At 41.9% G+C, this 25,379-nt stretch overlaps 1 protein-coding gene across 9 annotated transcripts in view; it reads right to left on the bottom strand.

Moving 5' to 3' along the window:
* Positions 1-25,379, bottom strand: part of PARD3B (par-3 family cell polarity regulator beta) — a 440,403-nt gene that overhangs the window by 59,185 nt on the left and 355,839 nt on the right. For 5 of the 9 annotated variants that reach the window (XM_067298768.1, XM_067298769.1, XM_067298771.1 and 2 more), the window contains one exon: positions 24,781-25,077. The exons of the other annotated variants lie outside the window; for them this stretch is intronic. In XM_067298768.1, the coding sequence (XP_067154869.1) occupies positions 24,781-25,077 (297 nt within the window). The remainder of the gene's footprint in view (positions 1-24,780; positions 25,078-25,379) is intronic. 9 annotated transcript variants of the gene reach the window in all.

Genomic DNA, 25,379 nt, shown 5'->3' with positions numbered 1-25,379 from the left:
GATGTAAATTGAGTCCTATTGACCTGTACCATCACTACTGACCCCTTGACATTAGAAGCTTAGTGGAGAGAAAGAAGATAATATTCTTAGGTTCCTAGAGATTCATTAGGAAGAAAGAAGGGAAGAGAACCTTGCATGATATGAATTTGCAGTGCCATTAACCTTTTCTTTTCCAAAATAGCTTATAACATGTTTACAGAAGCCTCACAAGAATTATTTGGAGATTGAGACTAACAGATTTGTATCACTTTCAGTTTTTCCAAACTGTCTATAAAACATCTCTCAGTGGCTTGACATGAAACGTCCTTTTATGTTTCCCTCCTTTCACATGACATACAACACCTTTTCCTGTTTGTCATGGCAGATGGCCTAGACATTCAAATGAGCATCATCTCTTCAATCAAGGGCACTTCTCGTCTCCCTTTCTCTCCTATATAACCTATAGCTGGCTACAGCTGGCCAGAAATAATGGGAGGTATAGCCTAATTTGTTGCTTTAGGGAACAGAACTGGCACACTAAGGTTTAACTTCATCCTAACACCAGACGTGGTATGTGCTGCTCCAGCAGAAACATGTTATTTGCAATCAAGTGGAGGGGAAGGAAAAAAAGGGGACATCATCTTGTTTATAGTCAGCTTGTTATCTTTACCTGAAAGAAAAGACATCGTTTTTTTCTGCTCAATGCTTTGTATCTCATCAAGGGAAGCAATCACTAGATTTTAACTAATAATAATAAAAAAGATGCTTATAGTTCAGGCTGGCTAATGGCAATGTCTGTGTTTCTGGCATGTGACCAGTTTACTGCTGTCTTGTTGATCCGAGATGTGCACGTGTCTCCAAAGGGCTAGGAAAGCAGAGAGATTAGGGACTCGGCTGCTGACAACAACCAAACTCTCTATAAACAATACACAATGAAAATAATGAAAAACAGATTTTCCTGGTATTTTCAGTAGCCTCTAGACAATGCAACAGTTTCTGGTTTCTTCACTAAAGATGATATCAATTATGCCTTTTATCCATCATGCAGAAGTCACGTGTGAGGCATAATTGAGGGCCTTCTCTCCAAGGTAATTTCTTCTGGATTTACATGGCAAAATACTTAAATTGCCTTTTTTGGCACTTTGTATTACAACAGGGCTTGGGAGGGGGGTATTTTACTTTACTGATGCAAAGCAGCTGGCATATTTACAATAGATAGGTCACACCAACACACAGAACAGATTTTCAGCCCTCCAACTTCATTTACAGCAGCTTTAACAATTCAACAAAGCAAACGCTGAATGCTAAATCATTGCGAGGAAATGTAGCTCCATTTCTTAATGGCTATCACACCTGCCTGCAACTGGCAGCTAGTTTTTTTCATTTGCAGACTATTGCTTTTTTGCACTACAGTTTATTAAACTTATCGCTAAAGCTGAAATAATAAGTACTCCACAGGCTTCCAATGAATTAGCCATTCGGGAGTCCCTCTGGAATTGCCTTTAGCACACCAAGCAAAAGCAGGAAGCAGCGAGGGTGCCGATTCACTCCAGTGGGGATTTCTGTTCTCCCTGGGGATGGCAAGGATCGAGGATCTAAGGATTCGCTCGCAGCAGATGATGCTGTCCACATTCGAAAACACATTTTGCTGAAAACTACAAAGCCAGGAGTAACTTATCCATTTTCTCATAGAAATTACTTCTCTGAGTTTCACGTAAGAGACCATATTCTTCATTCTACACACATGCAAATTTATGCCATTGGAGTGGCAGCAACTAATCCTCTCTGTGGTTTGTTTTTATAATATCTGGCCTAGGTAGAAATGAGGTAAAAATATCAGCCTCAGCTCAACAAGTCTCTATGTCTGCAATCCTGTTACAGACACAGTTTACACTTTTTTTTTTTTTTTAAAAGAATTTATTTATACCACGTGCAAAGTGTCAGGGAAAATGATAGATCTCCAGCCAAAATGCATCCATGCTATAAAGTTGGGTTTTTTTGGTGTTTTTAATGAATGATCACTACTAGGATAACATTAATACAGTATCAGGACTTTTACGGGGAAAAGAATACAAATGTAATTTATCTTTTTTAACTGTCAACCACATTTCTACTAAAGCTTTAAAGTCTGTAGCTTCCAGGGGCCTTTTGTCTTTGTGCCATGGCAGGAATATCTTGGACAGCTGTAAGAGCTTTGTAAGCCATCCTTCTCAAAATCCATTAGCTAATTCAAGGAACCTAATTAGAGCTGCCATTTTGATGGAGCATAGTGAATTCTCAGTATAAACTACTAACACCATCAATGTTTATTAAAAATTACAAGAACCGAAGCTCTCAGTTCCACATAAATACTAATGGACAGATACACAATACTTACTAAAATACACAGTGTTATGTCCACAGAAATACATGCAGATCTACTTACAATAACCGTACATGCACAGCCCAGTGGAATGCATTTATTCACAAATACTGAAGTATAGAAGTAAAACCTAGGGACAATTTTACACAAACTGTTGAAAATTGACTGGCTTCCATTTACACCATCCTTATGTGCATTAAAGGAAGCAAAGCACACTAAAGATGATTTGTTTCTTGTGTTTTTCCTGAGTAGTGTGCTGACAATTTGGAGCGTATTTTGAGCTTACCTCAAGAATGCACTCCAGCTGGAACCGTTTTATAGCTTCTCTTAAACCAGCCACTCCAATCACCATGCTTTGTAGACATTTACACGTATTCCAGCACTACACTGTTTAAGGCATCCAAAGATTCAAAGGGAATTTGCACTGTTGAGCTAAAACTCAAATTTTGCTGTAGACAGCAACAAAACTGGCGAAAGGAGCCAGACATCTGGAGCAACGCTCTCCTACATTCTGCTGTCTAAAAGCCCAACCACAATGAAAAAGCAACTCTCCGACAATGATACAACACATGATATACTGACCATTCTCAGCATATATCAGAGATCTAATTGGGTTAGCCTGTACAAGCATATGTCTTCGCAGCAGAAAGAAAAAGTTATCTGGCTACTTCACAGCTTTGTTTTTAACTTGATACTTCATAAATGGAACTGCAGAAAACCTCATATGTTACCATTTCAATCTGACGTGCACTTTCATACGCATCTAACAGTGCCTGGATTCTATTTATATGTACAACTAAATATACGTGCATAGAAAAATCATCAGATTTGCTACAGAAAGACAGCAGATGTTCTTATTAAGCCACTGGCACATGCAAGGTGAAGCATGTAAGCCTTATAAGGAAGGCATTTAACATTCTAACTACAAGCGAAAGAAAAGGAAAGATAACAAATGAAATTATTTCTAATGCATTTTGCTAGCTGACAGTGCAATGCATAGCAGAACAAAAGCACATTTGAGCATGCTAGAATGGTCCTTATAATCTATGAAGCTTCTCACAGAGAGAAGTATAATCCATACTCCCTCTTTCTGGAACACCCCAACTCTAATACAGCAATCCAAAGTCCACCCATTCTGAATATATATTGAAATGACACAAGGAACTTTTAATAGAGGTACAGGAGAGACTCAGTTATATTTTCTACATTGTAGTAGTGCAAGGGGCTAGAAATTTTATGGCAATGATACTGCAGAGACAACCTCTGAAGGTAAATTCATTTCGGCTCTCTTACTGATAGGGCAGTATTTCCAAACTATAACTCAGATCTGAGAAGCTTCACAGGAACACACTCAAATGTCAAAACAACATTTACCACTAGCTTCTCTCAGGAATTATATATGGCAAATTTAGCTTGTGGTTACTGCTCAAAAGAAACCCTGCCAGATGCTGAAGCAGTTGATGGATTTTGCAAAGCTCTGCTGCCTTCAAGGCCACCCTACCCAGCTTTCCAGCATCCTCCCCTCTGGGGGCATCTTTTCCCCTGCAGCTGGGCTTTGCACCACGCTTTGTTCCCCTCTGCAAAGACCGAGGGGCGCACGTTCCTTCAACCAGTCTTCATTGCAAGTCCCATGTCAACAAAATAAAACACTGAGCAGAACTGTGTTTTGGAGAAGTATTTCTGAACTCAAAGGCCTAAAGTTAAAAGTGGAGCTTTATTACTTTTTATTATTGAGCAGAGCGAGGGGAGCTCCAGGACTTTCAGACATGCACAGCATCGCTAGCTCCTTCTCATTAGGGCTGCAGCTCCACTGCACCCCCTTACAATTACTCCCACTGTTTTACTTGGAGAAGTCTGGGCTGATTTTCAGATATTTAAGATGGAAGGTAAGGGTCCATCCTCCTTTTTAGTAACTGTATTGAGAAAATGTTAAATTAAGATGGAAAAAACGAAGTCACAAAATCTTCCAGCACAGACTTCAAACAACACACAAATTTCTTTGTGTATCTCATCCTGAAGAGAAAGAGCAAGGCTCTCTCTCCACATTCGGCTGGGATGTCCTAGGAATGCCAAATCAAGCGTTCAGCATATCTCTGCTGAATTAATCCTCTCCCTTTCCCCAAAGAATACGGAACACTGTCCTTAATTTTCTCAGTTTCTCCATTTACATTTGCTCATATGGTTTCAACTGCTGTCTTTAGTCCCACTCTCCTTCCAGTACTCCTTGAGATCTTCCAGAAGTATCTCACAAGGCAGTCTGCTAGTAACCATCAGGCTGCAGGTGGCTTGGGACACCAGACAGCTCTTCTTCCTTTCTGCATTGTTTCAAAATGCTCATGAACATGCATTAAGCTTCCAGTGTGTCAAGCTCTCAAAAGGAAAGAACTGCCTCTACTTTGAAGCACTTACTTATCTCCCACTGCTCTGCCCTGACCCAGCACCTCCCCATATACACCTCATTTATTCATCCCAGCTCTAGCTGCTCCAGCAATCCTGCCTCTTCCCTGTCCTGCCCCTCCATGGCTTTTCCTATGATTTGGCATTCAAACCGGCTGACCCTTTTGCTCCCAGAAAGGTGTCTCATAAGAGCAGGGGGACACTGGTCATATCCAGGTCCCCTCATCCTCTATTCCTGCACCAGGGACCTCTCTGGTCCCTGCAGCCAGGAGAACCTACTACTTGGAAAATATGTCTAGGCTCCGGCACATCAAGACTAACACTTTTGGCAAAGTCAGCAGCCAAGTTTCTATCATGTGTGTGGGAAGTACTCAAAGTCTCACAATTCAGTCAAATTGTCGACGTTCAGGGGATGGCAAAAGGCACAGTCTGGTACAGGACTAGGCTGTGTTCCCTTCCTAAATATAAAGCCCCTGTTCCAGGGTACGGAAAGACTACAGCTTCTTACTGAAAAGAACCATATGCTTCGTATTTTTACTTTTTACAGAGGCAAAACAGACCTTTGTTGCCTCCCTCCAGGCCCCCCCAAAACAGCTGTCATCATGTTCCATATAAATTCAGCTTCAGGACACCTCCCACATAGGTGTTTTCAACCCAAATGGTTAAGAGCTGGTTATTACCAGCTGGAAATGCAGTTTTCCAACGGAAGCCAGGCCACCAGCTTCCCTCCTAACTGGAGCAGTAGGGGTTGGTGGGGCTGGCCCCCTCCCACATCGCCCAGTTTGCCTCTGGGGACTGCACGCTCCCGCCTCATGCTCCTGAAGGCAGCGTGGAGCTGCCTCGCTCCCGGCCACCCGGAGCATGAGCGCTGCTTACCAACAGCCGTAACACCTTTGAGGTATGGCTCAGGAAGCACGCAGCACTCCCGCATGTGCTCCAGATTAAGCTGTAGTCAGCTTAATGAGAGAGTTAATTGATGAGTGCTACTTCCTTCACTTGTCCATTAAGATAAGTACAGCACATGGACATTTCAACCCATCAAAGACAAGAAAATGCATTAATTTTGGTTTTCTTAGAGCTGTTAATAAATCTGACACTGTCTGGCAGTTTTCTTCATTTCCTACCATTTGACAGATACTGTGATCACAAGTTACAGAAGATGTTTTTTCCTCTGAAATTATCACTCCAGTTATACAAGCCAGAAGGAAACTTTATCAAGATACAGAGAAGCTGGGTATCATTTTTATTTTTAACTTTAGGAAGCTGGTTTGTGAATATCTCTTAATGTGATAAAAAATAAATTCATAATTCTATACAGTACTATTAAAAAATACACACACATTGTAAATGACTATTAAAACAAATAATCACGCTGTAGTTAGTAAAAGTCAGTACTCCTCTCGTATAATCAGCCTGACTCTAGTTAGACCTCTTTACTGTAAAAACTCCTGCAACTGTTTTCTTCTCTTTTTCTCTCTCAAACTGACATTTGTACAGAATCAAGAAAAATCTTCCTTAATAATTTTTCATTACTAATGGCTTTTTTTGGTATGTGTATTTGAGGGGAGGGAAGGCAAAGGGCAGGAAAAAGCTGCTTTAAGTGCTCTGCAAATGATCCTCCTGAATCTGGGCCTCATAAATCCTATCAAATGTTATATTTCATCAATAGGCTGGAAAAGCTTTTTTCTCTGCAATGATGAAGCCTGGCTTTAAAATTTATGGTTTCATTTTAGAAATGGACTATAAAGAGAGTCTGACTTAGCTGTCTATCAACTGTAGCTGACATTAGCAAGTAAGGTGTGGACTTTCAAAGTGTTATATGTATTTTTTTTATTTATATACATGTACATACATACATGTGGAGATATATGAGGACATATATATCACTGTGGGTTTTTGCATGCATAAATACATGCTTTTTTATCTTGTTTTAAAAAACATTTTCTTCCAGTGCAAGAAGGTCTGAGGTATTCAGCAGATTAGATTGCAAAGTGATAAAAGCGTCCAGACCAGAGTTGGTTCAAAGATCTGCAGCAACACAAGCGAAAGCAAATTGCATTTTGCTGCCCAGATGATGGAGATAAAGTAGTTTAGTTTGTCCTCATCTGTGGGATGGCAAAATGCAATTCAACATTGGCAAAGCAAGTTTCAGGAAGAGGCAGTAGAGATTTCAACAGGCTGGGGGAAAAAAGGAGGGAAGGAAAGGGCCAAAAAGTTTTAGGTGGGGGAAAACAGCTAGGAAAGGACTGAGAGATTGTGAGGGCAGAGCTTCTGCACCTCCCATGCATGGGGATGGAGGGGGGCAGGCTCCCCTCGTGCAGTTCTACCCCACCTCTCTTCCGTAAGCAGCTCTGCCTGCCCAGACTGCTCCTACTTGCTCTCCTGCACTCCCTGGGGGAAGAAGAGAGCAGAGGATACCATTCCTGTCACCACTGATGGGAGCCGTGTGGCTGCAACGGTTGTCCCCTGCGAGCCCCACAGCTTGCCCAAGTGGAGGAGGAGACGGGCTGCGCATGCTGCGGGAACGGCCACTCCTTGCCTCCTCCATCCCTGCCGAAGCTGGAGGTCTGAGCCACTGACAACTGCATAGCTCCCCTAGGCTTAAGCAGTGAAAATGTAACATTTCTAATAGGAGCATTACTGTTTCCCCCCAAATTCTCACCCCAGAGTGCTTGAAAAACAAGCCATACTAACAATAAAAAGATAAAACAACATAGCTGCGGCCTGAGAAAGTGAGGCTCTGCTCTGAATGTAAGGGAGCCTGTCTCCCACCATCCTCTACAGAAGAGCCTCATTTCCTAACTCAGACAATTAATGATGGATTATGTGAATACAGGAATACAGCAAATCAGATCATGCTGTTGAGGCTTTATAAGAACCAAATGGAAGAGTAGTTAATCTAAATCTCATGTGGGATGGTTCCTATTGCATGTTGCCATCCTTGCTGCTGAGCCTGGCTGAAACGTTACTTTTGGTGGCAACACATGCAAAAGAGCACAAGTCCTGTTCCTCATTATAACACAAGGAAAAATCTCACCCTGGGGAAGACGGTCAAAGCTGACAAGTGAACACTAAAGAAAAGATATTGAGAAGGAGGGCTTAACAGTAAATGTATTCCAAGTCAAGAATAAGAAAACAAAGCTCTTCTACTGCTTTTATCTCATAGCATGAACAAGATGAACACAGAAAGAACACCTCGTCAGCGTGTAGGATCCTTATACGCAGCGTCCTCATACCTTCTTGGGAGGACACTTCCAGAGGTAACTCCGGACTCCCCTCGCCAGGTCCCTCTGCGGAGGGAGGCCTGTACCAGAGGGCGACGCAGGGCAGGACCCCAAAGCACCCATCCCCAGGGCCTCTTGTGACTGCAGAGGGGCAGCCTTGCTCACTGCTGTCAGTGACGGCGTACGAGACCAAGGGGCAATCCTCCCTTCGGTATCACCAAGCAGGGCAACAGGTAGCAGAAATACCACCCACCCACCTTCCAGTGGTTCCATCGACGTTCTTCTGACGCTACGTTTCCACTGTGAGTATATAAAACAACTTACAGAAATGAAAGGAGCTGAGCCCCCTTTATTTCCACAAACTGATACTTGTATTATGGAAGGGTGACTATCACATCTTAAGCCATATGTAGCACACCTCTGGAATTGTACATTTTTTACTGCAAGGAGGCACATAACAGCATCACATCATGTGAACAGAAATTATGCAAAAAAAAAAAAGACTAAAATAAAATCTTAAAATGTTTTCAGAGTTATACAAGTTAACTCATTTAACAATCAAATCCAGGACACTAAAAACAATATTGACATGAGCAAGCTGTTTTCAGACACTCAAATGCACTCACACAGATTACAAATAATTCTTGCAGTATATTTTCTCCCATAGTTTTCCTATGTGTTTCTCTTTGAAGGTTTCACAATAATGCATGCATATTATTCAGATTTCAGCTTTCCCTACAGATCTTGTACTTTTTCATACATGAACTAACTCTCCTCTATACAAACCTCTTTTGCTAGTCTGCAAAGAGAGGCTCCAGGCACTGTTCATACTTTTTAATCTTTTTCTTCCTCTTTCTTAATTTCTTCCCTTTTTAAAATCTTTTCATTTGATTTTTTTCCCCAAAGGATGCTTTCTTTTTCTCTTTTTCCTTCTTCCTTCCTTGCCTCCTTATTTCCCATTTTTTTCCCTGAGACCTATCTCTAACCTTCTCTTTTTTCGTTTTTTCCTTCCTTGAACTCTTATGAAACCCCAACCTGTTTACAGGAAAAAACAGAGCTTAAGGGCTAATGTTTTACCCTTTACTCACCATCCTGTATCTGGCTGCAGTCAACGGTAACCAGAATTCATCACCATCAATGGATTTTCAGTGACATGCACTGTATTTGCTCAGGTAATGGCCCCATATATCGCCTTTGAAATGAGGGTGTGACCGTTACTTAGGGATATTCTCAAGAGTCAGTAATTGACTTTGCTGTGGAATATGCTTGCATAGTGTTTTCCAGGCAGACCTGCAGAAAAACAAGCTCTGAAGTTTTTTGGGGATGGTGTTGTGCTCTCAAAAGGTCACACCAATATTAGCCTGAGCACATCACCTTTGCATGGGAGCAGGCCATTAGCTAGCTGGTTTGGAGGCATAGGGCCGCCTCTGAAAGGGCAGGCAAACACATGAGGGCATGAGACCTTGCAAAATTTGGCACTGAGGGCCAAGGTAAAGGCTGTAGGCTGCAGTGGCCTTGCTCCAGCTTCTGACACATAGCTTCCTTCCCTCCCTGTAATTTTGAGATGGCCCCAGATCTTTCCAGACTGCCTCATAAGTACCTGTACACAAAATGTCACTGCAATGCCCCAGTCAGAGATATGACTCTCCTTGCCATCAGCCCTGTACACGTGGAAAATAGAAAGACAGTCCTGTTCCCGTGCACAGAATAATGACGGAAACAGTGAAGGCAGATGGGGAAACACAAGGTAATATGGAAACAGCACTGGTCAGCAGGGTGTAACAGTGAGGGGGCAGATATACTGCACCTGGACAAGTTACAAAGACAGTTTTAGAGTTTTTGAGCCCCACTGCTGCTTGAATACATTTCAGATAGATAGTATACTTCATTTAAACCAAAAAAATTGTAACAACTTGATAGAACTACTGGACTAATAGGATAAAGCAGCTTTGGTGCCAGGTAACCGTAAAACACATGTGCAGAAAACCGGTGCCAATGCAGCCTCCAAAGTTGCTATTTCCAGTGTAGGACAAATGTCTATCCACTTCACTAGTCCTCAACTTCGTAAGCTTGCCAGCTGAGCGCAAAAGTGGATCACAGCCTCCGTTCCGGGAGCAGGAGGGAGCCTGAATTACCGGCCGTGCTGTATTCAGCCCGTCTCTGTATACCCGCCCACCTGGAGAGAGCGAAACAAGCTGGCCCACCAAGATTCAGGAGAGGAGGGGAGGAGAGATCGCTTCCATCTGCTCCATTTTTTCCTTAATGGCCAACGTTTGAAATCCCCATGGAGGTACATTATCTCTGACTTAAGCATAGAGACCATAACATTTTCTCTTCCCTTGTTTTTTCTATGTTCAAATGTATTCTCCATTAATATACAAAATTACCTTTTTTCCATCTAATTCGCTGCTCCCCACGGGACAGCCATTAAGGCTGGTCCATGAATACACCACATTTACAGGCAAAAGCAGGAACAGAGAAACCCCCTCACTGTCTCGTCCCTCTCCAGGAGAGGGCTTGAGACGCACCGTATACAGAGCCCTTCAATCTTCTGGCATACAGCTTAGAAATCAGAATGGGATTTCCAGCTTGTATCTCTTGCTTTATTACAAGAAGTACGGTCCTTAAAACGTGCACTTGGCTTTGCCCCATTCTGTTTTAGGGTCTAGCTTTCAGTTTTGTTTTTTTCTGCACATTGCAATAGGTAGCCTCCCTCCTTCCTGCACCGCTCCCAACAGCCCCAGCTGTAGCAGCGGAGATATCCACAGGATTCAGGCTGCTGAAGGAAAACGCAAGACCCTGGGTCTCCATTCTCATCTGTGCTTCACTCCTGATCACACATCTGGATCCAGCACAGTGATGCCAAAGCTGCTATCTACATCATGGCGTGGGATTAGGTCGGAGGAGCACTGTGCCAGCTTGTGTTTTGCCACATTGAAAAGAGCAGTGCAAGCTGTTCAATGCTGCTGCGCAGAGCAGCGGTGGAGACAGTAATAAAGGATCACTCGTCACGCTAACAAAATCCTTCACCCCTAAGCTGGTGCAGAACCAGTCAATTTTGTGACCTTCAGAGGAAAATAAAATAACAGTCTTATATTACCACTATTCAACTGCATATTCCAATAGTATAAGCTTATGAGAACGCAACTGAGGCCAGCAGGCAAATTTGTTTTAAGAAAATAGATTGCATTCCAGGGCATACTGAATAGTACAAAACCAGAAACCCTGAAGAATGGTATTTCTCAATTTGTCTTTTAAGAGGTCTTCTTCTGTAATGCCATAGCTGCATCTTCTAGCTGGTCCCATCAGAGGGCTACACTGGCCACCGTCAGAATAGCAGCTGGAAAACCAGCACCCTATAGCCCTCCTCAGCATCTGAGCTAGACTACGCCTTGAGGCAGCAGTACTGTATTCCCAGTTCAGAGACATCCCCAGTGTGCTTGCTTAAGAATTCCTAAAATTTGTAAAGAGATTAAAGGCAGACTTCTGGTCCTACAGTGGTCAGGGAAAATAACAGAACAGTGGTTACCAACTTTTAAATGTTACTCATCACTATCCCCACTAAAACCTACTTACACCAAAAACAACCATTCCCCCCACCAGCACACAGTAAGAAAATCTGCTTAAAAACAGTACAGAAAGCTTTTTTTGCTAAGCAGAAGCTAAGTTCAGCTGAAGAGGATTCCAGCACCTACATACAATTTTTTGTTTCATAGAGGCTGTGCAACCATTCCTCCTCTTACATACAACTGTGCATATCACTGTGTCAGTGATGCTTTTGCAAAGAGGGTTTGACAACAATAGAGAGTCCCCAGCCTGCTAAATAAGAAGTGACAACTCCATTTGAAAGCTGTCTCTGGATGTGTTTTATGTGCAGAAATTATCTGTGACAGTTCGGATCAAAATAGAGTTTTCATTTCATGTGGGAGGTAAATGGACGATAGAATAGGTTACTTTAAATGCTGTAGTCTAGTCCAATTAATGTTTCAGACTTTTTTTTGTATGGATTTCTTCTGTATTCTGAGCTCTAAACTTTGGGGTAAAAAATGTAAAACTCACTTTGTCAATAGTGTGATGCAAAGAACAGGCCAAAAGGTAATAAAAGTGGTTAACAAAAACATCCATGCAAAAGTATGGCAGAAAAGCTCAAGTTACAGTAATCTGGCTGTGAAACTAATAAGTATAAAACAGAAAAGAAAACATCACTTCATCATTCTTTCAGGGAGAACCAGGCATGGGAATCGGTCCTGATTTCCCACCTCAATCAACAGAAATTTTGTCACTTACTTTGATGGAAACGGGACTTATGTATCATGCTTTTCAACAGCAGACAAATCCACACGCTATCATTTGCTTTTCAGATTGGATAAGATAATTTTATAATTTCTAGCTCAGTAACAATGACAATTTGTACTTTCAAAAAAATGTGAGATCCAAAATATTGCTTTGACCTCTGATGCAAGGATACACATTTTCATGTGTTCTGGAAAATTATACCTGCTGATTTTTTCAAAGATATGCCTCATTAAGTACCAGCACGCTATGCTATCAGAAATAAGACAGGATACACTATGAAAGCATTAATGATTTCATGTGTTCTTGTATCCTTTTATGTGCTGTGGCAACTGCTGCTCTCCCATCACATATAGTGGTTATCACGTTACTACCGACATCTATAGAAATGAAGCACACACCACCAAATTTATGTAAGTATTTATCTAAATTCTGATGTGAACTGTCACATTTCTTCCCAATAAACACAAATTCACATTTGTTACTTGTACATCAACCAGCCGTTTCCTGACTCATTTTCGAGAAAGGCGTTTTCGTAATGGACAGGATCCACTGCTGTGCTACTCGAGCATAACAGTGGTTCTGCTGTAAAGCTGGAAGGAAACCGTGCTGCCTCTGGCCCCCTTGCTTCCTATCTGCCACAACTGATGCAGAAAACAGTAGTTTGTACATTGTTTTTTAGATATAAGTACTATATAAGCAGTAAGTATTATCATTAGAGAAGTTATGAAGCCACAAGTGAGCGAAGTCATATCAAACAAGGGCCAATGGACCTTACTTCAGGCATTTTGTTTATGCCACACTTTAAACAATGCATATTTTGAATCTTTTCTGAGGAACAGCATTTTTCTTGGCACTATTTTCAATTTCCACCCACTTATAAGAGCAGGTGTCTCTATGTATCATTTCTCAACCCAATACAGAAAACATTCAGAAATACGTTGAAATTTTTCTCCTAAAGCCAGGAGGGAATTAATTTCAGGTTCCATGGGCATTACAAAAAAAAAAAAAAAAAAAAAAGACCTCCACTACGAATGTATTGTGCCACTAGAAAAATTAAATGAGACAAAATATTCAGAAGATATTAGACCTCAGTATCTCCACCAGCCATGGACCAAATACTGGTAGTCTTATTCCTCAGAGGCAGGTTTTAAACACAAAAGAGAAATGAAAATACACTTATGAGTTAGAGCCTTTAAAAGAAAAACAACAGCAGAACAATGAAGCTGCTCAGACGCTTCGTGTATTCACCATAGCTAGTAGTAATGAGAGAGAGGGCAGAGTGCAGATCAAAGGCTAAAAGAAATACTGTTAATCATTTCAGAAGCCATACAGATGTGTAAAAATATCAGTATTTAGACTAATGAGTCTAAATTTTGGGAGGAATACCTGAGCACTTATTATATTTAGATTGATAATCTATTTGCAGCAGCACTCAAAGAGAATTAGAGTTCAACCTATTCAGGTCTGGAGCCAGAACATGTCAGTAAGTGCAAGAGACTTTTCAAGCTCTGTAGCAAAGAGGTCAAAGCATCAACACTGATGCAGACAGTGGTATTTACTGAGAAAAGGAGGGAAAGATCATTCCCCCCTCCCCCAGTCCCCTTTACTCTCCCTCTCTGAAGCAGCCGCTGCTTAAACATTGCCATTGTATATACAGGCACAAAATAACTGCCTCCTGGATTTTTTCACATCAGGGACAGGAATAGCAGAAAATGTCAAAGGAAGAAAGCAACACCTTATTCAGGTGAAGGACTGCAGACTGTTTGCTAGTAATTCGTGTACTGACAATCAATAACAATTAGGAACAGGCTTCCTGCTCCTTTGATGCTGTTCCCCAGCCGCCCTCCGCAAGCTCGCACCCTTTTGCCATGCCGTGGAAGTCAGCGCTGATTTTTAAGCAAGGACTGGCATTGCCGCAAGCCTCCTCTGTCATTACCTGGGAACAGGGCAGAAGCAAGCCAGGTCCCCCATTAGCAGCACACTTACTGCACACAAGTGCTCAATTAAAGCAGAGCTCAGACAATTATTGAGCATTATGGCGACTCAGACACAGAAAACAGCCTTCCACCACCATCCCAAGATAGAACACATTTTCAGCGTGCTTTCATCCCTCCGAAGGTGCGTTGCTGCTTACTGTGCAGCAGCAAAGGTGCACAGGAATTGCCAGGTTCCTACTGTTTTCATTTCCAGGCCATTCACAACACTTGCATCTCAAACATGTCCTATGCTTAAACTTACAGGCCATTCTCAAGACATTTGTTTTTCATGCAATTTATGTAAATACCATAATGATCACTTGAGATTGATTCCCATTTACAAGGTAATAACCGTATCCAGGGCTAAGTAAGCATCAAAGCCTAAAGCCAGAAGTGTTTATAGCAGATAAACTCCAGGGCTGAAGAACAGGCTTTAGTTAATACTTGTTTGAGAGGAAATGCCCTTAAGATACTATTATGCTGAAAAACGTTATCCAGAATTGAAATTTTAAGCGAATGAAGAAATTAAACCATAAATATGGGTCAAAGACTGAGGATGAGATGTTGTTCAAAATGATAAAACATTAGCTAGCTCTGTCTTCCATCGTTTCTCCTCACTGTTCTCAAGTCACTGAAGGGAAGGGCTGACAGGCTCCCACCATGCGTGTTCAAGGAGGACTGTCACATGGACCTACAGGTAAAGAAGTGGGGAATGGGAGAGAAAAAAGAACAGGAAAAATAGGAAGAGAGAACTTACTATTCTCCAAGTTTCCACTTCTAGCACTTTCTAAAGGTATCTTGCACTCACTCCCTTTGCATCTTCCTTTTTAACATAGATTTTGTTTTGCCTTTTTTCTGCTTCAGCTTGGTAGATGGAAAAAATGAAGGCAGCTACCTGTTTTGCAGGCCACTGAAGAGTATAAAACCTTTCATGCAATCACCACCCTCCATTGGTTTCTAAAAACAGCCTCCAGACATCAAGGACAAGTTAGTGATTAAAAAAAGAAAAAAAGAAAAATAACCTGTGTGGTTATCTGAAGCAGCATCATTTTCTCACGTGCCTCTCCTAATGAAAGACCTCACTTTCCCTCAGATGCAGGCCACAATACACTTTAAAACAAGTTATTTGTTTCCCTTCCAAGGCAGCCCAACATCAGTCTCCGCAAAATGGACAATTCCTTTAAATCTTCCCGAGACCGATACAGATACCTTGGTCCAGGTCAGCAAGTGATCTGCGACCAAACGGCCTGCCAGAGAAACGGTGCTGCGGGCGCCGCTCGCCGTGCTCCGGGCAGCGCCAGGTCTCCGTGCCAGACGTGCAGACGCCCTCAGAGCCTCAGTACAGACCAGCGCAGCTCCATCACGAGGCCAGAGCCGATGAAGGGACAGAAGACAGTACTACTTCTTGGCTTGCTATGACCCCTTGGATTACTGTCTGCAACAGTGGACTTGAGATTTTGGGCAGAAAAACAGCACGTTTTAGAGTTTGTCATCGACTGTGTGCTCTGCACAGCTGTCAGACAATAATCACAATTATTTTCTTTTTATTCCGCATCCTGTTGCCTATTTAACCAATTCTCTCACATCCCTTCAGTCCTCCCAATATTTTTGCTAGCACAATATTGAGTGATTTCCAGCTTTTCAAACAACATGAATTCTTACTTTTTTTGCTGACCACAAGATTGGGTTTCATGCCTCTGTCTATACCTGCTGCAGCAGCACTGCAGTTTTAGTGAGTCCTTGGATGACCATGTGCCAGTGGCATCCTGACACCAGCAGGGAGCACTGTCCCGGCCTTCGCTCAGGAGCGGTGGGCTTATCCTGCTATCAGATGCTTGAACCCTGCATGAGGAGGTTCCCATCGACTCATCCTGAGGTCACCTCTGTGGCCCTACTAGCGCTTGACACAAGATACGGAAGATCTAAGTCACCCATTGAAGCAGAACTAAAATGAGCAGAAAAACCGTGCAGAACTGCCAACAAATACCCCCGGTAACCTGGGACTGCAGGAAAACCAGGGTACAACTAGCCCGCTCAGAACATGTAACAACTCCCTACGACCTTATGGGAGCCTAGAGACCGGTTTCCCCTAGAGTTAAGCTGTGTGACCACCACACAGACCACAGCACTTGGCGGGGACAGGAGCAGTCATGCTGAAAAGCCCTAACAGCGTCACCGTATCGTTCCTGGTGGCAGCATAAGCTGGCAATGCTGGCAAGGTGTCCCCTGCGGTTCCCTGTGCTGCACTCATCTGAGTTGGTGTAGGAATCGCTCCTGGTAAACTGAGGAGAAAACCAATTGCTTATTTTGAGAGCACACGTGACATTGTGAGATGCCTCTTGAAGACTCTCAGGACTCAGTTACACTCCTCACTGCCTCAGAAGAAAAGGGCTTTCTCCTGTAGCTCGCAGGAACCAGTTAGCACAGGTATTGCTGACCTTGATAACTCAAACCGAGGACACAGTAAAGACATTTCTCATGGCTCCAGTCAGTCTACGTCCCTTTTCCTTGTCACATCTAAATGTTACTTCTCCATCCTTATTAGACATAGTATCACTGCCTTCCTAACTGGATCCAGTCTCAGCATTTTGAAGCAGGCCAGTAATAAGACTATTTTTCACTCCTCCAAACTTAACCATTTGTCCATTACTTTAAGATTTTGGGGAGACAATTCTTTCTCTCCCACCAAACTTTGACTATTTTTAAAAAATAGTTTGACCAGAAGCCACAAAATTAGCTTAACACAGGGAAAGTCATGCCATCACCTGCAGTCTGAACAGATGGATGTTCATACACACGAACTGGTGTGTGTTCCAGCCTCTTCCACCTCCAAAAAATGACATGGCCTTAGTATGCACAGACTTAAAAATGTAGTACAGTAAAATCCCATACCCTCATCTACTGAATAGTTTATTAAAACAAAGATTATCTCTACCATGAATGAAAGAAAGAATTCCTTTCTTCCATTTAACTAACTGGTAGCAGCTCAAAAAAAATTAGGAAAGGATGTTTTTGAAAGTCATGGGTTTGGACAGAGCGCGAGCTCCCGGAAGTCAGCAATGCAGATTCAGGTTACACTGGGCTGTGCAGCAAAGCCTGCGCAAGGCTAGGTCACCAGGGCTTTCTCTGGAACGACTTGCATGTCCAGAAGCTAGAAGATGGTAAGGCAAAATAACTGTGCCAGAAAGGTGGGGGAAAACCAGCAGATGGTAACAAAGAGAGGTGGGAACCTGGCTGAGAGAAAGAGAAAACAAAAGAAAAAGCAACGGAAAAGGTTTCCTGGCATGGGCTGCATTGGAAGGGCAAGCCGCACCACTGCAAGCAACATAATGACCTTCTGCTCGTTGTTCCTCTTCAGCCAGGGAAACGGGACTAGGTTAACATTCATCATTTAACCAGAACTGCAGTATGGAATAGACCTGATTGAGAACACATCTTTTTTTCCTTCTTAGCTAGCACAATTCTGCAAGGCTAACAGCGGGGCTGAAGAGACTGATTCTGACAGGAGATGACCTCAAGTCAGGCACCTTGAAAACCCCAAAGTGCATTAAGTAGAACAGACTACTGGAGAGTAGCAGGAAAAGAAAATCACATCAGATTTAACCATATCCCCTATATTTTAATTAAAATAAGATTTAGTAATTTTATTTAGGATTACCAAAAACCCAGAGGAAAGGCATTTCTCTGTCTGTACCGTTACCAGACAACTGTTAATTATGGAAAAAACCTGCAGTACACAACACTACATATATGCATCCATACTGCACATCCAGCAAGGTAGTTTTCCTTGTTCAAGGAAAATATCCCAGTTCCATTTAGCAGACAAGGCAATGTAAATACCACATGCTATTAGGGTTTGCACTTTAAGTATGCAAGTGACTGGCCTATAAACAAGATTTTAACAGCTTCTCTTTTGAACAACTCTGACTGTTTAATTAATCTTCAGCCATTAACCATTCATTTAAAATGCCACTTACGAAATCTTAATTTTGCACATTATCAGCTGGTTCACAAATAGCTATCTATGAGCAGAAGTGTAATGATCTTCCTCTCTCTTCCTTGGAGCTTACCAACCTTATAGTCAACTCTGGCTTCTTAATTAACCACACACATATTAGCATTTAAAATGAAATGGCATTTTGTAGGAAAAAAAGAATTAATGTGCAGGGAAAAGTTAATACACACATTATTCTGCTGCTGATTAAAGAAGCAAGCATGAGCTTTTGGTCAAACATCATCCTGTGTAAGGCAGAATTTAGCATCTCTTGCTCACACTAGAGAAATATGCTGTGGCAGAAACACAAGCAAGGCCATATAATTGCATTCCAGCTGCATGGACGACCTCATTTTGTCTTTATTTGTATATTTAAGAGGCTGACAACACCATCTGCATTTTACTCTCTATCCTCTGGTATGGTCTCTTCTTCCAGTAAAAGACCTGCTCTTTCTCCAGGGACTTATGTTTTGCATTTGCATACAAACAACTATAAGAATGGGACGTTACCAATAAATAGGCAGAATTAACCTAAAATAATTCCATGCAATGATATATCACATAAGAAAAGAGAGGGCTGGAGGGGGAAAAAAATTTGAATGCCTATGAATGCTTAACACAGCTGCCAAAACTTAGGCTCACCAGCATCTGCTGCAGGACAGTCACAAGGGAGTTGTGGGAGTGTAGTATATAAAATTTTACACATCTGTCAATAAGTGAGGTGATCCAAACGCAAACCCTAGCAGTCAGGAGGCATGTAGGCAGATTTGTGACTATTCCTGACAGACTTTAGTTCTGCTGAACAATGCATGGCTTGGAACAAGCATGCACGCATTACATGGGAGCAGCAGCTCTGCTCGGGTTAAACTCTGACAATTCCCTGCTGTTCAGACACGCTCTAAAATCCTCCGGGCTACACGAGTTCCACAAACCCTCGGGCATCCATGAGAAGCAAACGATAGGGTGAGGGTCCCAAAGTTGGGAAGATTCAAACAAGGGGTCTCAGGAAATGGCACTCAGAGCTGTAGCTCTAAACAGCTTTTCTTGAATCCTATCAACAAAAAATATGATTATTTTTGCACATAGTTGGGAAATCAAACTAAGGCTTGTTTAAACATGTTCCAAGTGGTCCCGTTACTCAACATTTTTCTGCTTGGTATAATTAGTACATGGTACTCATTGCTCTTTTCTAGAAAGGAAACTGCAAGTGGTGCCAGGAGCAAAAACTCAGTGCAAGTCCAATTGAACAACCTACACTCTTGCGAAACTGGTTGCCAAAAGTATTTCTGGACTGCCCTGCTTCCACAACTAGGCTAGCTCTAGGGCTCCCACAGGAACCACTGAGCCTCTGCTATACCCTGCTTGTGTCAGTTTGGATTTAACTTCTGTCAGAAATCTAGCAGGCAGGAAGGACAGTAAACGTTGCCACAGGTTGTGCCTGCAAGACATTTGGTTTCTTTCTTTTTCTTTTTTTCTTTTTCTTTTTTTCTTTTTAAGCATTATGGGGAAAAGCAATCTGATTGCAGTCACAAATTCACAAGCTGCCCTGGCAAGTTTGAGAAAGAAAATAATTCCCATAGCTAATGGAAACGGAGGAGAGTCTTGGGGGTGCTGGGCAGCAGAGGAGAGGAAACGTGAGTAGATGAGTTTAGGACAGCAAGTAGACGAGGCAGATCAAGAGGCTACGTGGTAAGACAGAGCAATGGCTTGCTCTTACTAGCCATGCTTTGTAAATCAAAATATTTCAGTGCATGATCATAATTCTTTTCCCACCGTAACTCAGGGAACAGTAGCAAAGGGCGCTCAGAAATTACCGAGCTTCATTGCATTTCTGCCTTGCCTCTGCAATATCAGTCTTACAGAACAACCACACCTGGGTTAATGACCATCCACTCCTACAAGAGCAGATTGCTTTTTTGCTATTCAGTGATAAGAGGTGTTGCAGATGCATGAACAGTGAGCAATGCTTGTGATATGTTGTATTGAGTTCCAGAAAACTTTGGTTTCTGGATTAAAATAAATACAAGGCTCAGTAACATACTGGGCAAATCTAACTTGCCCTTGCTTTGAACAAGCTTTTTCTGCACAGCTGTAGATTCGTACGGCCTTGGTTCGAACAGGACAGCAGCTACTTACACCTGCCGGAAAGACAAACATTTAGCCTGCTCTTTAGAAAGAATGCTGTTTGCTGAATTTTAAAACTCTAGAACCTTTTTATTCCCCCCTCAGACTTAAACATGGCTTATACTTAGCATTTGGTTTCTCAAGGTACACACACAACTTTTTTATTTGATCCCATTCAGGGAAAGGTGGACTGTTTTGCAGGGAACACAACAGCTCTGACCGGCTTTGAGGGTAGGATGCAAGGGGCAGAGTTAAGGTTGTGCAGAGGTTATTCCTTTCATTTCCTTGTTCGCAGTTCTGCCTTTTGCTAGACTGAACAGTCTGGAAGAGCACACATTTCCATGAGGAAACTTTTACCCTGAATTAATGAAGACTCATTTTTCAATTAATTAATTAATAAGTTCTTCCACAGTGGGACCAACACTGCATCTCCAAAACCAGAAAGCTGGACCAGACCGGGGCTTTGTACTCTATTCCTATGTAAAAAGAGAGTGATTTTTTTTTTTTTTTAAATCTGCAACAAGACACAGCTCTGAATTTATTCCTGCTAAACAAAGGAAAACTGTATTCATTTTTGTCAGACCAGCACTTTGAAATTCCCAAAGATAAGACACATAAATAAATGAAGAATTATACTTGGCAATGAGTTTGGCATCAGACTTTAAAATGTTTCATACTTCCAGGCTGAGCAAATAAGTTGAGCGTGTCTTCAGAAACTTTCCGGAGATGCACTCAGAGTGTTTGGATATACTTGACAGCACCATGCTCAAGGAAGGAAAAAAGGAAATTGCTTATTCAAAACGTGAGAAAGGGTTGCAACATGTGTCATGCCTGACATTTAAGTGATAACGGTGCTGTACATATGCTCTTTTGGCTTTGGTCTGACACCTAGGCTCTGCCATGGTGCAACTTAGCACTGCTACGGTACAGCCCTGACGACTAAACTCGGCGGCTGCGACTTAGCACCGCCGGCAGTGCCATGCAGCCTGCCGAGACGCAGAGACCCGGCGGGTTCCCCAGCTGCACAAGGTGGTTGTGCAGCCTGCACCATCCTTTGGGATGGCATTTGCATTACAGAAAATTGTGCCTAATTAGAAATAAACAGAAAAAAGCTCTGATTTACAAAGAAATGTGTGATTTTGTCAGCTAATTTTTTTACTGTCTTTAACTTAACATTCACAGAATACACTGATCATGCTAATGCTTTTTGCTGTCATTAATAAGGACAATTTACATTTATATAGCACCTCTCTATCCCAAAGCTTTCAGCAAAATATACACAAAAAATTACATCTATTTCACTGAATATAGTCATCGGTGGAAAGAAAATCAACAATTGTGCAGCAGTGCAGAAGAACGTTACACAACAGACACAAAGCACAAACCAGAAACAACCCAAAGCAAAACAAACTGAGATCGCAGAGGCAGTCTTAGGTAAAGGGGATGTTAGCCTGCAAGCAGCACTGTGGACCGGGTCTGTACATGCCGTGAGAAGCAGCGTTTGCAGGCAACAAATGTACTCCATAATGATTCAAGAAACAGCGTTCATGCGCGTGCAGCCAACTGCTCTCTGCACCCTGCAAGAGTCTCAGTTCAAGCTGGGACTCTGCCGAGGAGGATGAACTGGCTGGATACTGGGAATGAGAGGAGGGAAGGTGCATAAGTGCAGACAAATTATCAGCACGGATCTGACCACAAAGATTCTTTCTTTACAAATGGCCTCTGAATTTTACAAGCCATTAATTATGTTAATACATTCTTCTGCAAAAAAACAAAAACAAAAATGAACTGCTTGTTTCAAATGAAGAGTTTTAATTCTCAATCATAATGACACATAACTGGAATTCCCAGACCAAAATGAAATCATCTATTCTCTCTTTGTTCAAATCCCCTTTCTACCCCCCAACTTCATTTACTTTAGTCACTGCTCAAGTCTCCACACACTATATTATATGTTGAGAGTCAGAGGTGGAAGAAAAAGCCATCCATCTAAAGTAGAATTAATAGCAAAACTTTGAGAGAGAGCATGCATGCGTTAGCAGGACCAAAACATGAGCTATTACACGACAAATGTGTTGATAAATGTTCATCCCTGCAAACGAAAAATAACTTTAGTTGGGCTAATAAGCATCCATTATGCCCCTTTCCCATCATTTTTAGGCAGACAAGGTAGTTTTCATACACGACCCCTGAAAGCAGATTTGTTTTTATAATTAACATGTTATCCAGGGGTTATTTTTTTTTCTTATCTCTTTCTTCTTCCAGTGCTCTCCCTCCAGCCTAGAAAGATTTCCTTGCCTGGAGTTGCCAGTATATTCCAACAACTGTTGGCTGAGACCTCACAACCCACTGTATAAATTCACATCAAATTATTCAGGTTTGGCACATTTCTAATGGTGAATAACAACCACCTTTTTGTCTCTGAGACAAAGGAAAGATAGAGTTAGAAAAAGAACAAAGGCAGCCTAATAAGAATCCCACATTCCCTGTTTTTTCCTAATCTAGTTAAACAGCCTCTACAAGCCCGAGAAATTCAACAAAGCTAAGATGTTGTGGACTGTTTGTCCTCCTGGAGAGAGTCAACACAGACAGAACAGCTTCTCAGCATGACTTCTGATCACAGTGTCAGACATGAGATAACTTTTTTTTTTTTTTTTTGCCTGTTACAGTTTTGGTTTTAGTTTTTCCAAGAAATCATCATGATATAACATGCAATTACAGCTAAATGCATGCCAAAATCCAGGAACCCAAGACTGTACCCAAACTTGGTTGGGACTTCAACTTTGTCCCTACAGCAAGTCAAGAGTTCATTTACTGTAGTTACCAGCATGATACGAGCAAGCAATTAAAAAAAAAAAAAAGTCAGTGGGATAGATTTGGCCATTTCTTTCCAGCTGCATTCAAAGCAACACATAAAACCCACCTCAAAAGCGATGACATTTAAGATGTTAAGCTATAAAGTCCCTGTTAAAACTGAACTTATGAAGTGACCTTCATGATAATGTCTTAATACCATGTCATCTTTCTGAGTTACAGCTATATACATTAGTTTTTGAAAAATATGTGAATCAGATATGTGGACTCCCTCCTGTTGAGAATTCCCTGATCTTGGTTTACCCAGTTAGTGTGACTGGATTTCTGATCCCTTCCCTATACACGGATGCTCATGTGACTTCAGTGACGATCACCTCAAGACTCTTCCAGGAAAGCAAAACCCATTAGATGTCAATAAGTTGTGATAACTGCTTTTCACCCTCCTCATCCTTACACAGTAAGGAAAGAGTTAATAATAAGGAAGAAGAGAATTAGCAATGTCATTATGTTTGGAAAGCTCTCTCCCATATTGTATTTAGGTGAAAAAAGCAAGACTTGGCCTATTCCCTGCTACACACTTAGATTTATGTCACAAGCATTTTATTACTATTTATAACAATGACTCAGTAGACATTTTTAAAGTACGATGATGCCACAAACTGAAAACACTCCTATATCTGTGCTCACGCATTTCTCTAAAATTAACAAGTGTGGTATCACATAGCACAGACTGGGGCTATGGGGAGACGCTGCAGATCACAGCATGAACTCCAGGCATACACTTGTACATCTTGCCTACACACACATACACTGGTCTGAAAAACATGACATCAATTTATTAACACCATGATACTAATGAAGCCTTATGTTCTTTTAGCCCCAAATTCCAGAAACAACCAGTTTTAAAGCCCTCATAATGGTGAGTGCATCATAAACTCAAGAGGAATCTGTTTTCTTTTTAACCCAGGGAAAAACTTGACCATCTTTCTTTAATGCTATCAACCTGGAAGCTTGACAGTAAGGATTAAAAATTGCTCTTTCCTTCCCACTTGGTTATTGGAAAGGCTGTGAAAGGCAATCAGTCTTGTGAAGCCACACTTCACAGTCTGCATAAAAATGCCATGATTCCCACTCTTCTCCCCAACCTAATTGAAAGTGCATAATATCACACAGCTGGGGAAAAGTAAACTGTAAACATATGCAATATATCATGCTATCGTACAAAACCTCTTACTAATAGGCACGTGATGATCAGTAGGATCAAAAGGGATCTGAAAACAGATGATTTTTGCCGCAGTGTAAGAACTTTTCCTGAGTGAAAGAGGAAAAAACACTCTCTCAGCAGTGCGGGAATTGGACTGCAGCCGATTCATTCATTCTGTTTGTGAAATATGGACTTTTCTTTAATGATTTCTTTCTGACTGCTGCCTTGCATAGATGCTCTGGGGGCACTACTGGAGAAAATTTTTTTTTTGCTAGGAGGAAACCCATGGCTTTCTGCTCAGTAAATACAGGATATTTGGGCTTCTGAACACCCAATCCCTACCTCCACCCCCCAAAAAAAAGAACAACTGCCAATGCATCTTTGTTTTTAAGGCCAGGTGGTAATATTACCTGTCACCAGGAGTCTGTGGGTAGTGCTGCTTGTTTATTTTTGCATATAATCCTTCCAAGTGCTCCCTCTCCATTGGCGTTGAAGCAGCATCACGTGGATATACAAAGGTTTCTGCTACTGCTGGTGATGATGGCCTGTAGATGCTTGCTGCTGGATAGGCCTCTCGGAAGTGATTTACTCTGGCATAATTTGGATCCACCTCATCATCATCAATGTCAGGTCCTCCCAGTCCAGTAGAGTAATCAACCAGACCTCTCACTTGCTTTTGCCGTAGCTCCTGATGCTTTGCACCAATCCTAGCAGTGAGAAAGAAGCAACAAACATGCAGGTGGATCTACTGCAGCAATGGACCCACAGCCTGATTCATCATGCAGATCTGGAGCACCAACACTGAACATAACTGTTCAGATTTTCCAGTACAGTGTGAAACCAGTGCCAGGTAAAACAAAATGGTACACGTGGCAATTTTGTTGTCTATCTCTGACAATCACCTTTGTAACCAAGACAAGTCATCATTCTGATGAAAAAAATTAATGATGAATATAGGGTGGCTTTTCACAAGTGTGTACAGTTTTAATTCTACACCTGCACTCCACTT

This window comes from Apteryx mantelli, chromosome 6, assembly GCF_036417845.1.
Source record: "Apteryx mantelli isolate bAptMan1 chromosome 6, bAptMan1.hap1, whole genome shotgun sequence".
Classification (NCBI taxonomy): domain Eukaryota; kingdom Metazoa; phylum Chordata; class Aves; order Apterygiformes; family Apterygidae; genus Apteryx; species Apteryx mantelli.
The sequence above is the reverse complement of the archived record's forward strand: the minus strand, read 5'-3'. Positions and strand labels throughout refer to the sequence as shown.